The sequence below is a fragment of the Clytia hemisphaerica genome, unplaced genomic scaffold (assembly GCF_902728285.1).
Source record: "Clytia hemisphaerica strain Z4C2 unplaced genomic scaffold, Clytia hemisphaerica genome assembly, whole genome shotgun sequence".
Classification (NCBI taxonomy): domain Eukaryota; kingdom Metazoa; phylum Cnidaria; class Hydrozoa; order Leptothecata; family Clytiidae; genus Clytia; species Clytia hemisphaerica.
This window is the reverse complement of record NW_027103858.1, coordinates 1-15,295: the sequence shown is the minus strand read 5'-3', so window position 1 is coordinate 15,295 and position 15,295 is coordinate 1. Positions and strand designations below refer to the sequence as shown.

At 34.2% G+C, this 15,295-nt stretch overlaps 2 protein-coding genes across 2 annotated transcripts; both read left to right on the top strand.

Annotated features, from left to right (window-relative positions):
* Nucleotides 1-9,513: 9,513 nt before the first annotated feature.
* On the top strand, nt 9,514-10,098 carry LOC136808283 (uncharacterized). Its single transcript, XM_067064818.1, has one exon. It carries the CDS (start codon nt 9,514-9,516, stop codon nt 10,096-10,098), a length of 585 nt encoding a protein of 194 aa, XP_066920919.1.
* A 1,454-nt stretch (nt 10,099-11,552) lies between these two features.
* LOC136808301 (kinesin-like protein KIF1C) lies at nt 11,553-14,642 on the top strand. Its single transcript, XM_067064837.1, has 9 exons — nt 11,553-11,633; nt 11,787-11,835; nt 12,073-12,164; nt 12,369-12,416; nt 12,577-12,660; nt 13,015-13,077; nt 13,207-13,284; nt 13,728-13,807; nt 14,453-14,642. Exons 1-9 carry the CDS (start codon nt 11,631-11,633, stop codon nt 14,625-14,627), a joined length of 672 nt encoding a protein of 223 aa, XP_066920938.1. The 5' UTR covers nt 11,553-11,630; the 3' UTR covers nt 14,628-14,642.
* The last annotated feature ends 653 nt before the right edge of the window (nt 14,643-15,295 follow it).

Genomic DNA, 15,295 nt, shown 5'->3' with positions numbered 1-15,295 from the left:
AAATTGTTAACTAAAGATTTGTACCTGACAATGGCATCCTGGTATTTGTTAATCTCAAGATTTCAAAGGCGCCCACCATACCCTAGCTAAAGGTTTGCAACCCTCTATTAAGCATTGCCCTCCATTGAGCCAACCCAAAATTATCTATTGAAAGTTGAAATAAGACGGCCAAACCTATCACAAAAAAACTCTTACTATGCTTATCAGGTATAAAAGCTGCAAAAAAATGAAACTGTCCTGCCCTATTAAGAGCCTCATGCCTGGGAGTTCCTTGTCAGAGGAAGCCGATCTTATTAATCAATGATATGAGTGTCATTACTAACGAGCACCGTAAAAATGTCTGACAAAAGTATTCAACATGAATCATTTTCAAAATTAAGAACAGGATATAAAAATGGACTCTTCTACTGATTGGTTCCATTAAATAAATGTGACTTTATAAGCGATTCAAAGGACATGAAATTCTTGCAGACAACAAGCCAGTATTGCTATTAGTGTTTGTTACTGGCAAATTGCTGGCTATTTTCTTTGTTGTCATCCTCGGGCAAAATCCTTTAAAAACAGAATATAATTGGTAAATGCATTCATAAATTGCCAGACCAAACGAGTGTTGCCAGAAAGTTACCATGAGATTTGCCGGTATCAGTCCTAAGAATCTTGATCAGCATGAAATTGCTTGGACATTCACAAATATGAAAATGCTGAACAGTGGAATCATTTTCAAATTTCCACCAATGAGATTGGTGCAAAAGTTTCATTTTTTCTTTGTTCAATTGAAACAGAGTTTGGGTTATTGCACAAACATTCTGTTGATAAGATGATAAGATGTTGGCTTGAAATCAAAAACCAAACTGAACAAAGAAATTGTCACACACCCCAAATCCTCCAATCTTGATGTACAAGTTTAGTTTTAAGATGCCCATATTTGCCAAACATTTGCAGATATAATTTTTTTTTCTACTCTGTTAGGTCTTTGGAGGAAAAATAAAAGTACAAAATCTCCTAAAAAGGCAGTAAAAACTACTACATCTTGACAAAAATGCGAAATAGAAAATAAAAAGACAAAAAGACAAAAAGCTCGAATGCATGGATAAATAAAAAATTCAACAAAAATTCTCAATCCTTGAAAAATGAAATTTTGAAAATTTGGCAGTCTGTAAAGTAATGAAAACAAAAATGTACTACCAAAATCGATTTTATATTTATATTATATTGTTCAGAAATTTCAGGGTCGGTCGACCCGTAAACAACAAATCAAATGGTCTCGCCTATCAAACATAAAAAAATTTTTGAGTCATGTCAACAATTTAGATTGTAATTTTGCTTCCACACAGCAAATTGAAAATAAATTGAATAAATAAAAAGAAAATGCTATTTTTAAAAATGTCAATATTTTGTTTGCTTCCTTGCTGTTTGCGCCACAAATATCTTATACAACACAAGATAAACCTTCTCTATCTTTTCTAAGGCAGTTGAGCCAAAAAAAGTGTGCCTTCTGTACAAAACAGTAGGCCAGTTAAGTTTGGAATTGGCATGGTTAGTACAAAAACACTTTTCAATAGTTGAACAAAGTATCACTAGTAAGCTCCCTTAAAATGTACATTTAAAATTTGAAAAGTTTGTCCTGATGATGAGCAATGATACATTGAAAAGCAAGCTACATGAAGAATGCACCTACCTGAAGGCTGGCTACTTTAATAAAAACAACCAGAGCTGAATGGACCTACCTGGAAAAGTAATAGCAATCGAGGAGAAAAATGAAAAAAATCAGTCATAAAATAAAGCGTTAGCAAAATAACGCAATAATTCATCAGATTGTTGACAGGGAAGGGTTTAGGGCAAAATAAATAAAAGTTCTTGCAAAAATCAGTTTTATTGACATTGAATCATGCTTGATGGTAGCATGTTATCAATAATGTTTTGTGTAAAAAAATAGATATCATTCAGGAAAAAATCAAATGAAAATCTGCCAAAACGATTTCCGGCATTTTCACGGAAAAAAATTTTCTAAAAAAACAGTTTTTCCGGTATATTCCCGGCATTTTTTGGCCAAAAAAAGTTTTTTAAAATCGGGCTTGCCAATTTTAGGGTATTGTCATTTTTGCATCATTGTGCAAAAAATCAGAAAAAACTTAATGACAGATTTGCGCAAAGTCCAAAAACCCGATTTTTAGGCAGTTTATGGCCCAAAATTTGACCAAATATCTTTTTTTCGAAAATCAGCCTGTCACATTTTAGGCATTGCCATTTATCATCATTGTGCAAAAAATCAGAAAAAACTAATGAGTCAACATTGAAAAGCTATTTCTTATTTGGTTAAAGGAATTTCCCCAAAATACGAATATCCGTTTTAAGGGGAATAAGAATTTTCCAGGAAACCACTTCAGCCATTCTTTAGAGAATCTTGCCCACATCTTTGACAAAATCGGGCTTGCCACATTTTGGGTATTGTCTTTTGCATCATTGTGCAAAAAATCAAAAAAATAATGACAGATTGACAGAAAGGCAAGTAGCTTCTTCTTTAGTCTAGGTGAAATAGCTTTAAATACTTTAAATTTTCAAGTCTGACTTTGTGAAGCTTTGTAAAAGAAGTTTTGATTGCTAAGAACTGTAAGATGTTCCAAATTGTAAATGACAAACTGATAATTTTGCAACTATACAAATTTAAAAATAAGACTGAGACCAGAAAAGGAACTGCTCAGCAGGTACCAAAATTTACACCCATATTACCCTGGGTTGAGATTGCTTAGACAGATAAGTAGGTTTCATTTCCACAATAAATTTTGAGTAAGATAATCCAAGGATTTTTAAAATCCATCCTAACAATTGACAGCAAATAAACTTTTTTTAAATGATATTTTACGGATGCAATAAACACTTACCGCCCATTCAAATAGACCTTTTGCCAGTTAGGATAGCATATTGAATAATTAAAAACTCCAGCATCAAAACAAGGATCTCAATACTTTACCCCTTAGAATAATATATTATAAATTAATGTTTTCTGATGATTCAACATTGATGCTATTTCTAATTATTCAAATGACATATACGAGCAAAACTGCTAATTCTTCGATACACCAACTTTGATAAACTTTATATTCCCTTCGACCCAATATTCAGATACGAAACATGAGTCAATAACTTTGTGTAGCCGGGTCTCATCATGCAACTATCTGGTTTTAATGTTTATGTCGCCAGTTCTCAGAAACTGGTATCCAAGACAAAAACAGACAGTTGTGTCCGGCGGTTTTATATGATAATTTTCAGACAATTTGTTTGGTGTTTGGTAAGGGATGGGCCTTTTCTCAGTTTGGAAGTACTTTAATCGTAGAATTTTAGCGAGACTATTTAGCGTATATTAGCGAGCAGAAATCTTGATTTTTTTTCTATTTTAAGTCGGATTCAAAATATTTCGCGTGATAAATTTTAGCGAATAGTATTACTTTTTGATTGATTCGTTTTCTAGAGTCTTTGCACTGACCCTTCCATTGATAAAAATTATCAAGGCAATATAACCAGAATTGGATAATTTTTCGCGAAGGCGGTTTTCGAGATTATACTCGCTAAAATGCTAAATTATCGCTAAATTTCTACGATTAAGTAAACTCAATTTTAGATTTCAAGTTCACAATAACGACTTTCTTTTTATTACAGAAACTAAACAAGTGAGAACAAGTCATAAAACCAAAAAAAGTCAGCGCTCCGTTGTTGTGACGTAGTTTGCGAAATTGTTAAGATAAAATGACATACTTTTTAACAACTTTTTCGACATCATTTTTTTGAAGCCTCTTTGTAGGAGAATGTGTCTTTCTATAAGGAATTTTATAACACTTCATGGCAGATTAAAAAGACGATCAGAAAATGAAAGCTTCTTCGATTTTTATTTTCGCCAGGGGGGTCCATGTACAAAACAGCGGCATGTATCAGTACTTTGTAGCAAATTTCGATTTTTAAACACCCACCACCCCTAGTACAAAATGTACCAAAATGCTATCCGCAAACTCCCAAAAACACCCCAAACCCCTCTATTTTACATATTCCAGTACTTCCAGAAACTCAAATACACCCTGACAGCCTGTATAATACAAATACATCAAGCAAAACTACCAAATATACCCCTATCACCCTTCATAAAAGAAAAATTTAAGCCAAAAAATTGAAACTTTGGGGTAAGTTTTTTATTCTTCCCAAAAAAGTTTCAAAAAATTTTCTTTAAAATGACAAAAACAATTGAAAATTAAAAACATTTCGACAAAAAAATCAAATAAATCACAATTTTGATTTCTTTGGCTTTTAGGACCAAATACTAAGCAGAAAATCCGAAATTTGACCTTGCCACCCCATGTATAGTACACAAGACTAAACAGCAAATTTTTTGAAGACACCCACCCACCCCAGATACAGCGCTTTTTTTTACATGAACCCCCCCCCCCCCTGTTTTCGCATTTATATATGGGGAAGAATCGAAATTTTCAGAAGATGCTTTATTTGATATGAGGATTCCCATTTCTGTAAAATCATGATTCCCCATGGTTGCGAAATGGTGGTTATGGGTAATTCCTTTATTCTTTTGCTATTTTCTTTTGTTCTATGTGACCTAAAGACGCTTCACAAATCGAAATACTTCCACTAACTGTTTTCTCAGTCTTCAAAATGGTTGTCTCAGATGACCCTGCCAACACACTATAGGCGTTGTGGTATACAGGCGACCAAGGTTCGATTCCCACTCACAAGGGTTTCCTTGGCAAGTGAACAAACCTTCGCCCGGGTCAACCCATGCCATGTGAGGGGAATTGGGTAGTCAGTCAAGGTGCTGACGGGATGTTTACTCAAAGCATCTATAGTTGTGAGAATGGGCTCTCAGAGCCTCCTGTAACTCAACCATAATAGAATAGATATACACACAAGACTTACAGAAGCATTGCTGACGCTAAATGCCTGGTGTCAAATGAGAAATCACAACCCTGTCGATGCACGGGACAGTCCAGTGTGTTTGTCCAGTGCCAAAAAGTATCCCTAACCCACACCCGGAAAGCTTTGTCCGGTGTTTTTGTTTCAAACTTCTGAACACTGGACAAAGGTTGTTTAAAAAATAATGCGCACCGGACGCACCAAGTTTGGTGTTGAGATTGTCTTAAATCAATATGTAGTGCATCAGATAAAAACGTTAAAGAAAAAATTCCAGTGTTGTTAGGAGGAGATTTGGTGTAATTATCGCCCTTGTCCTGGTGCAATTTAATACCGTGAAGTCGCGTAACTTGCATCAGTGGAGGGAAACTTGCATAGCCATCAAATGGGCCATTCCAGAATTTGTCTGTAACAGGGGCGGACGACACAGGATTTCCGAGAGCAAAAGTTTTCACCAAAATTTGAAATTTCCAAGGAGAGAAAAGAAAATGTATGAATTTCCAAGGCAATTGAATTAAAATAGGCAAAAAGAGTGGAATTTCCGATGCATTTTGCAAAAGTACATGGATTTTTATCGGAATTTCCGACCACCACTGGAAAAGAAAAATTATTTCCGAGGCTAGAGAAAATTAAAAAATGCACGTCGTCCGACGGGGGGTAACAAAAATTTTCTGGAATGGCCCAATGACTGACCAATCAAAACAGCAAAATTTCAAAACAAATGAACTTTGCAGCTCCGCTCGCAGCCCTAGTCTACCATTTTTGTTTTGATTTAACTTTATTGTATTTTAATGACCAGCCAGGTCATTCATTTGAGGGCTATGCATGTTAGCCTCCACTGATGCAAGTTACCCGATCTCACGGTATACTTTTCGGCACTGGACAAAAACACCAGGCAGTCTGGTGGGTCCACAGGGCGGTTGTAGTCTCAGTAGGGTAACTTTGATGTTTGAACAGTTTAAGAATAAAACTAATTACTCCACACTTCACTTCAGTAGTGGGTGCATGTAAAAAACAAACCAGAAATTGGAGATCTCCTATATAATCAAGTTTGTTCAAATGGACACACTAAACAAACTCTTCAGATACATTTTCAATAATATAATATCTAGCTATAATGCCTTCATTTATTCAAACCATATATAAACCAAACAGAGAAAGGTGAAAAATCTAGCCTTAGCAGACTGGCATCTTCTTTTATTTATGAACAAAACAAAATACCAATTAAAAAAGGATTCAAAACCATACAGTACCAAGACTCATTCAACCATAGTGACCAGGCAACCAGTCATGATGGTAAAAGTGTCAGCTTCTCATCAACGAGTCAAGCGCTCTCGTTATGATAGTAAAAAGTTTTGATTCAAAATCATGTTTGATCAGAAACAGATAAACAGCTTGAAGTACTCGAAGCATCAATTACGTCATTAATTCGAACTGTTCACGTGATTCCTTTAGAGGGGAGTTACCGGTTAAAATTCCGGGATCGAGGGACTTTCCGACATAGTCGTCCTCACTTATTTTACTGACTATTTAAATAAGAAATAATAGCCTTCAAATGCACATTTCAGTTTCTTTAATTGTAATAGAAAATATTAAATTTAAATCTAAAATTGAAACGTGAAAAATTTTTGTCAAAAATATACATTTTAAATCATGTGATACCATAATTTGGTCAACTTTTTAGTCTTGTATTTTAAATAAACGGTTGCTATGAAAATCGAAGCATGCTCGGAATTCGAATCATAAATCCAACATGGCTGCTTTGTTTATATTTTTTGATTTCCCCTTTTCTTATTTTTCTACTAAAACTTCGACTGTTCGACTGGCTGTTTTTGGATAAAATTGGATTGCAATGTGTTTTGATAAAATTCCAGATACTTAACCTGCTGATGTAAAGAAAATCTTGAGCTTTTGGATTTTTTTTTTTACCAAGGTCATCTTTTATACAATTTTTTGAATGATTGAAATTGTTTTGACAAGTATTTTTTTTCAAATAAAGCAATGTCTGTCTATAAATGGGTTGGCAACGTATCATCCACAGGATGCAAGTGAAATTTTCAATCTGCGGACCTAGACTGGGTTCGGTTATTATCATTGGGTTCGGGTTGGAGTCGAGAGTTAAATAAGGCAAGCCTTCAAGTGAAGTTAGGTCACGGTAAGGATGCCCTAAATTTAGGGCATCGTACCGGGATACATAGGATCCCGAAGGATCCTTGTAGGGGCACCGCAGGGTGGGTTTCTTAATAAAGGTCGAAATTACGCCAGGGGGGGGGTACTTAGGCAAAAATGGGTGCCTGGTATGTGCGGCCATAAGGTACATTTTTTCAATCCTCAAAAGTCTCTCAAAGGGGTACAATTCAAAAAGTTATCTCTGAAAGGGTCCCAAAATCACGAAAATCAAAAATTCTCTCTCAGAGGTCACGATTTCCAAAATTTTGCCCAAATTTGGTGAAAATCAAACCAAAATTTGGAAAAATGACCAAAATTTAGGAAAAAGTCTCTCAAAGGGTCCCAAAACCAAACTTTTGTCTCTCAAAGGTCGATTTTCGATTTAATTCGGCTCGGACATACCCGTACTCGCAAACCTAGTACCCCCCCCCCCCGGATTAAACGCTATAAGATTATTTGTGAGTGGACAACTTTCTGCCGTGTTCTTGGCGCAAAAGCGGTTAAAATTGGGTCTTAAACCAGGTGCTTGCTTTGATTTCGAGCCGGGCTTCGGAGACCAATTTCAATGTTACGGTCAAATTTCAGAAAAATACAAGAAAAAGTTAGAAACACTGGAAGTCAGAAAATCAGGATCGTATAGGAAGGAGAAAATAGCTAAAATAAGAGGGGCATCCTTGGATGATATCGTTTGCCATCCGCTAATGGAAAAAATGTGAAAATTTTTGATCACTTAGTGCCCAAAATTAGGGCTGCTCCAATGATAATTTAATAAATATGTAATATATTCTTGGATGTAAGTTCTGGCTAGCATAAAAAAACTACTGTCGTTTTGTAAAAAGATTCCCCTTTGTGCACTAAGATCCTCCTGACTTTTCCGGGATATTTCCGCTATTTTTCCCAAGATAGCCCGCATGAGATGCTCCTTTAGACGAACCCTATGGTCTGTTGCATAACTCATTGCTACAGTTTTCATTATGAAACCTCCATTACTTCAGTGGATGCAGTTAGATATTACCTATAAACAAGTGATGTTCAAATTGGCACGCTAACAACATTCTTCCAAATTAGCATGCCATAACGTTTTACTTCAGTAATAGGGAGCAGATAACTTCTGGCCCGAATGGCTGGAGTAATTTAATAAGTGAAACTGAGTTAATAGGTCGTCACAGCGTGTTCTCCCAATAAAAACGACTTTTGGTAAGGGTTTTCTTCTAAAGGCAAAAGGTATGGAAAATCTTGTATATAAAAAAACTAACCTAACTTTCCAAAGCCTATTTTTCAACTAACCCAGAGAAAAATACTTATTTTAGGGGCAGTGTAATCTTAGTCCGGGAAAGGGATGGAATTGTATCACCTAGCCTGGAGATCCATGCTATGATTAATTTTATTCTTATTTATTTTCTTATTTAATACCGTAAGTTGGTCTAATATCGACATCCCTCATCTATTTCGGACACCCTTCTTTAGAGAAAGGAATAATATGAAAGCTTGAATCACTGATTGAAAAAGGATTATTCCTCTCTGACCACTAAGCAAAGAAAAACAATTTCAACTGTTCTATAAATTTCAGCCGACATTAGACCAAGTTAGGGTATACTGATGGCAAAATATATAGCATGGTTAATGCTGAGAGTTTGAATTTCCCAGATCCTAATGACGGTTGAAAACACCAATAAAAGCCAATAAAATTATGTTATTCTTTCACTGGTCACACTTTTCTTAGAGAAAACGCAAGTTCCGTAATTTGGTTTTTAATTTATTAAGTGGGGACAGCAATAAATTCGAATTTCCCACTGTACATTTTTTGAGGCAGAAATCTGCCTCACAGCTCGTACCCGTCCTGTATATATCAGATTATAAGCTGTCTATAGGACGGGTGTCCTGACTACATACCGTGAAACTTTAAACCATGTTTCCTTTTTAGTTAATTAAGAGCCTTTGTGTGAAATTTGAAAGTTAGTGAAAAATATATCAAAATCTTTTAAAAAGTTTGCAATGTATCCAGCTTCATTTTTCACGACATTGCCTCAATCCTCTCTTTAAAAATTCAATTGCATTATCAAAGATGCAGGAAGGAATTCATTTCATTCCTTTGTTAACTTTTCCTGGGGTCTAGGTTTGCTAACAACGGGCATGTACAGCCAGAAATTGGCTTTATTAAACATAGCATACTATGCTTTAAAAACCCTCACCATGATCACGTAAGGTCGCCGTTGAAGTGTTTCCGCCCACATCTGTTTTAGTGCAAAACTCCAGATCATCTGGCAAAACTGGGCCTTTTTGACCCAAAATCTTTTCCTAGGTTTACTTAAATAGGCTCACAGTACCTCTCTGCCTTTGAAGATCCGTTCTGGGCTACCAGGGGACTCTAGAGCACACTCTAATGCTCCAATCCAAAGAATAGTCAAGTGTAAATGAAGAGAAGAAATGTAAATGAAGAAGAGAAGTGCAAATGAAGAAGAGAAGTGTAACAAAGAAGAGAAGTGTAACAAAGAAGAGAAGTGTAACAAAGAAGAGAAGTGTAACAAAGAAGAGAAGTGTAACAAAGAAGAGAAGTGTAACAAAGAAGAGAAGTGTAACAAAGAAGAGAAGTGTAACAAAGAAGAGAAGTGTAATGAAGAAGAGAAGTGTAATGAAGAAGAGAAGTGTAACAAAGAAGAGAAGTGTAACAAAGAAGAGAAGTGTAAAGAAAGAAGTGACAAAGAAAAGTTAAGAAGAAGAGAATGTAACAAAGAAGAGAAGTGTAAGAAGAAGAGAATTGTAACAAAGAGAGAAGTTGTAACAAATGGAAGAAAGAGAAGTGTAATGAAGAAGAGAAGTGTAACAAAGAAGAGAAGTGTAATGAAGAAGAGAAGTGTAACAAAGAAGAGAAGTGTAATGAAGAAGAGAAGTGTAACAAAGAAGAGAAGTGTAACAAAGAAGAGAAGTGTAACAAAGAAGAGAAGTGTAACAAAGAAGAGAAGTGTAATGAAGAAGAGAAGTGTAATGAAGAAAGAAGAAACAAAAAGAGAAGTGTAACAAGAAGAGAAGTGTAAAAAAAGAGAAGTAAGAATGTAACAAAAAAGAGAAGTGTAAGAAGAGAAGTGTAACAAGAAGGTAAGTGAAGAAGTGTTAAGAAAGAGAAGTGAATGAAGAAGAGAAGTGCAACGAGAAAGAAGTGTAAAAAAAGAGAGTGTAACAAAAAGAAAGTGTAATGAAGAAGAGAAGTGCAAATGAAAGAAGTGACAGTGTAACAAAGAAGTGTAAGTGAAAAGAGAAGTGGCAGAATGAAGAAGAGAAGTGTAACAAAGAAGAGAGTGTAACAAAAAAGAGAAAATGAAGAAGAGAAGTGTAAAAGAGAGTGTAACAGAGAAGAGAAGTGTAGAGAGAAGAAGAGAAAAAGAAGAAAGTGTAATGAAGAAGAGAAGTGTAACAAAGAAGAGAAGTGCAAATGAAGAAGAAGTGTAACAAAGAAGAGAAGTGTAACAAAAAAGAAGAGAAGTGTAAGAAGAAGAGAAGTGAAACAAAGAAGAGAAGTGTAAGAACAGTGTAAGAAGTGAAAAAAGAAGAGAAGTGTAACAAAGAAGAGAAGTGAAGAGAAGAATGAATGAAGAAGAGAAGTGTAACAAAGAAGTGTACGAAGTTTCTCCACTTCAGAAAAAGAAATTTCAAAAGAGAAGTAAAGAATGAAGAAGGGAAGTAAAAATTTTAAGAGAGAAGAAGTGTAAACTGAAAATTTTACTTTCTTCTTGAACTTCCTTTAAGCTTTGAAAATGAAGAAGAGAAGTAAAAAATGAAAAATACCACGTGTTTGATTACAAACCCTGTCGAGAAAGTTTATTGTATTACAGAGAAGATCCAGAGATTTTGTAATGGCAAATGTTGATTAGTGATTAAACGTGTAAAAGCTATCCTTAAGCAGAAGTTATAAAGCTTTTCATAAATTAATAAAAAACTTTGGGAGAGTACTTAATATAAAGTAGAAGTGTTCAGACGAGAGAAGTGTAAACAATTTTAAAAAGGTTAAAACCATTTTGGCAGCTCGAAGTAGAAATTTAACACAAGAACTTAAAGACATTTTACTTCCCTTTTAAAAGAAAAGTTACCTTTTAAAGAGAAAAGAATTTTTTAGAAGTGGAGAAACCTCGGGTATCGTAGAAGAGAAGTGTAAAAAAGAAGAGAAGTAAGAAGAAGAGAAGGTGAACAAAGAAAGAAAGAGAAGTGTAAAGAAGAAGAGAAGTGTAACAAAGAAGAGAAGTGTAACAAAGAAAAGAAGTGTAATGAAGAAGAGAAGTCTAATGAAGAAGAGAAGTGTAATAAAGTTTAAGTAAATGGAGAAGGGTAAAAGTCAGTAAGTAAATTACATACCGTCAGCCCCCTACTAGTTGGGGGTAACACCCTCCAAAAAGCCCAAAAAGGTGGAGGCAAAAGAGGTTTCAAATGTTTTGGTTACTTGAGGGGACCTTAATCTTTTGCCTGAGCCTAAACCCAGGCTGACACTTTGAATTGGAATTTTTTCTATTTTAGGATTAAAAAATGTAACTTACAAAGTTTGTATAGTATTTCAAAAGATGGTAAGTTTACTAAAATGTGTAAAGGTCTTTAAAAGTATCTTTTCATGCAAATAAAATGGATATTCAAAAATTTAATACCTTCTGCGTATGGGACAGTCTTAATCTCTTTTGTTTGTGAAATAAAATCTAAATTCTTTATACCCTCTTTTTCAGCCTGAAGGACCAACTTCAAAAGTTGCAGTAAGGTGTAGACCATTAACAAGTATGTCATTATTTTATTTTTATATTTTGTGATTCCATTATAGCCCACTGTTGCTATTGGCAAGAGTAATAGGCAAATGTAGTGTTTTCTTTAGTATGACCTTTACCATTGTGGAAAATTACTTCCCTTATCAAAGTCAAAGTTTGAGACTTTACTTAGTTTAATTTTACTTTAGTTAGTGTTTTATGGTGAACTGTCAAAGGATTTATTCAAATAGCAATATCTATTTATTTACAGCCAATGAAAAGAATAATGGTGCTACAAGAGTTATCAAGATAAGCGGGGACAAAATCTCCTTACACAACCCAATCTCATCTGGTTCAACGAAAGTAAATATGAAGTTCTTTTGTGCACTTGCACATTTCTCATTCGATTGTAATAATATTATCACATCTCTCATTTTAAAAAGTTGTAAATTTGTAAATTTGTAAAAATTTCAGCTTCATTTTCGTTCACATTCAATTTAAAAATCTTTATGGTTGGATATAAAGATTCTTCTGGACATATTACACATATAATTTTTCTTATTCCAGGAAAGCAATTTCTCTTTTGATCACTGTTACAGTTGGGAACACAAGACAGTAAGTGTTTTCTATCTTCCTTCTTTTGCTTATCAAAAATTTCAAATGAACTTTTTTATTGAAATTTTTTTATTCTCTCTAAATCTAAATCACCAGCTTATTAATCTTGCCCCATGTTTGTTTATATCTTAAAACCATTAATCTTTTTTTATTCTCATAGAAAGATGTTTACCAAGATTTGGCCGAACCCATGATCAAAAAAGCTCTTGACGGCTATAATGTTTCTTTTGTTGCATATGGACAAGTAATTAAATTATTTGCAACCTCTTACTTCCCCCAAGCAGTTTGTGTGATGACGTGATTCAAATTTCTTTTTTTGCGTTGACAAGATTTTGGCGTTATGCTTGATAGTGTATAATTTTTGGGCCATTTTTTTGCTTTTTTTGTGGTAAACAATATTGACAAACTTCCTCACCGCGAAAAAGAGAAGTGTAACATAGAATTTGGCAAGATGGCCTGTTTAGGCGTGACCCTGGAGGACCTCTTCAACTATAAGCTGACATTTCACTACATTTTACTGCTTTAACTTTTTGATTGTCAAGTATCTTAATACATTTTTAACTTCTCACCACCTTGAAATACATTTTCCTTTCTTCAGTCAGGAGCTGGCAAGTCCAATACAATCTTGGGCACTATCGAAGAACCTGGCTTAGTCACAATGGTAAGCCTTCTTTTACATATTCAAAATTTTTCAAACCCTTTTTTCTAAGGTTTTAAGTCAGACATTGTAGAAATTTATTTAAATTTTGGATCTTATGTTGATTTAATGATAGTATCTTTAATTTTATAGGTTACTCAAATGCTTTTTACAGTGATTGATGAAGCATCAAGCAGCAAAGATTATTTTGTTACTGTCTCTTTCTTAGAGGTAAGCAGTACATTGGAGACGGCTAGTATTTTAGGAATATTTGTAAACCCTCAATAAAAGTCAGGGTAAAACGTAGAAAATTCATCGGAAGGTTGATTTTTTTGTATGAATTTTAGCCTTCCTAATTTGTTTTATCTTGATCTGTTAATGATTTTGAATTTTCAATCAACATCAAAATTCGAGAACATATTGTAAAATTAAAATACTTCCAATAAACTGACTTGATGGGTAGAAATTTTGGCATTAATTTAATTTGGCGGATGGCCAAAAATCAAATTTGGCGGAAACTTGATTTGGAATTTTGGCCAAATCCACCAAATTTTCTTTTTTTCAATCTTTCAACCGAAATTTCTTCCCTTAAGGTATAAAATGTAAATTTTTGTAAATTGTTTTATAAACAAATATAGTTTCAATTTCAATTCAATGTCAATTCAATTTGTAAGGTTGGGGATGAGCATGTTCATGATTTGATCAACCCAAGTGGTAGAGATCTCAAAGTACGTCAACATCCACAACTTGGCCTGTAAGTTCACCATCTTTCCTCTCTAATGTAACGTCTAAAGTTGATTAAATGAGTAAATTTCTTTGGAAAGTATTATATTGAGAGATTGAAAAGCAAAATAATAAAGTAATTTTGATAGAAGTACTTTAGGCGTACAAACTTTCGCAATCAGAAAGCGATTTTCGCGAATTTTGGCCTTTTTCGCGAAAGTAAATTCTTAACAAGGTCATTTGCAAAAGTTTATGCTCGCGAAAAATTCTCTAAAAAGTTGAAAATCTATAAAGCTTCCAAATCAAAATCAAAATTAGTAATTGTTGCATTTTTATGCCGTAAAAGTGTCATTGAATTCATAGAAAACCAGTTTCAATGAAGTTCAAGGAGTATTTACGTCACTTTTAAGCCATTTTTTGGTGAAAATTTTCATTTTGATCATCCAATTTGTGAAATTTCATGCTCGCGAAAAATACTTTTTCCTCGAATTCGCGAAAGTAAATGTCGTAAATTTCGCGAATTTTCGACCTCGCGAAAGTTTCTGCCCACTAAAGATTGTACACCTAAAGTATGCAAACTTCCATGCAGAAACTCTAAGCCTGGAATAAAGTACCCTGTAAATAAAGTTCACTTTGTTTATTTGGATTATAATTATCATTTTGAATTCTTTCTCAGATATGTGGATGATATGGCAGAAGTTGTTGTAGATTCAAGTGATGACGTCATTCGGCTATGTGATCAAGGGAATCGAATACTCAATTTGACTTCTGATAATACAAATGATGTACATAGGTCAGTTCGAAAGATTATTTTTACACTTCAATATAAATATAAAGATTTATCAATTTGAACAAACAGTTTATAGAGGACACAAATGGTATTGAAATAATGTTTACTACGACGATGCTTTCGTCCCTTTTGAGGGATAGTAAACGCAGGAAAAGATGTATGCGCAGATTTTACAGCCATCACAGCGGTTTACGGGAAAATATAGAGGTGGTCGAGTTTGGAACAAATGTAAACACGCCTGTAATAACCTCCCCCACTGCTTACTCGGCCCCGGGCTAACCACTGTTTTCAAATTTGTCTTAAAATTGTGTAGACGATAGGATCGTCTAAAAATCAAGTTGCTAAATCATCGCTTTAGGCGAGACCAATTTAATTTGTTGTTCTACGGGCAGATCGTTAGAAAAATATGGGTCGGTCGGTCGGTAAAATAAGAATAAATTTTTCATTTATCAAGGTTGGTAAGGTACTGAAAATATTTTCCAAGAAATATCTGGATCAAAATTATCTCCGATGAAGATCATAATAAAATTTTAGTGTATGGAAGGAATGCTTGCTTGATTTTCAAAATTTTCAATTTCTTGAATTAAATTTCAGCTTTATTCAAGTTTAATTCTTACAAATAACTAGTGTGTAAAATATATTTTAGTGGAAATTCAGTATTATTTTTTTTGATTTTAGCAAAATAGGGTCGGTCGGGCCCGTATGGTAGAACAACAAATTAAATTGGTC

Excerpts from the sequence above, each read along its gene's own strand:
- LOC136808283 (XM_067064818.1), top strand. The coding sequence starts at position 9,514 with ATGAAGAAGAGAAGTGCAAATGAAGAAGAGAAGTGTAACAAAGAAGAG.
- LOC136808301 (XM_067064837.1), top strand. Across the intron at positions 12,661-13,014 it reads CTTTTGTTGCATATGGACAA|TCAGGAGCTGGCAAGTCCAA; the intron begins GTAATTAAATTA and ends TCCTTTCTTCAG. Across the intron at positions 13,285-13,727 it reads TTACTGTCTCTTTCTTAGAG|GTTGGGGATGAGCATGTTCA; the intron begins GTAAGCAGTACA and ends TCAATTTGTAAG.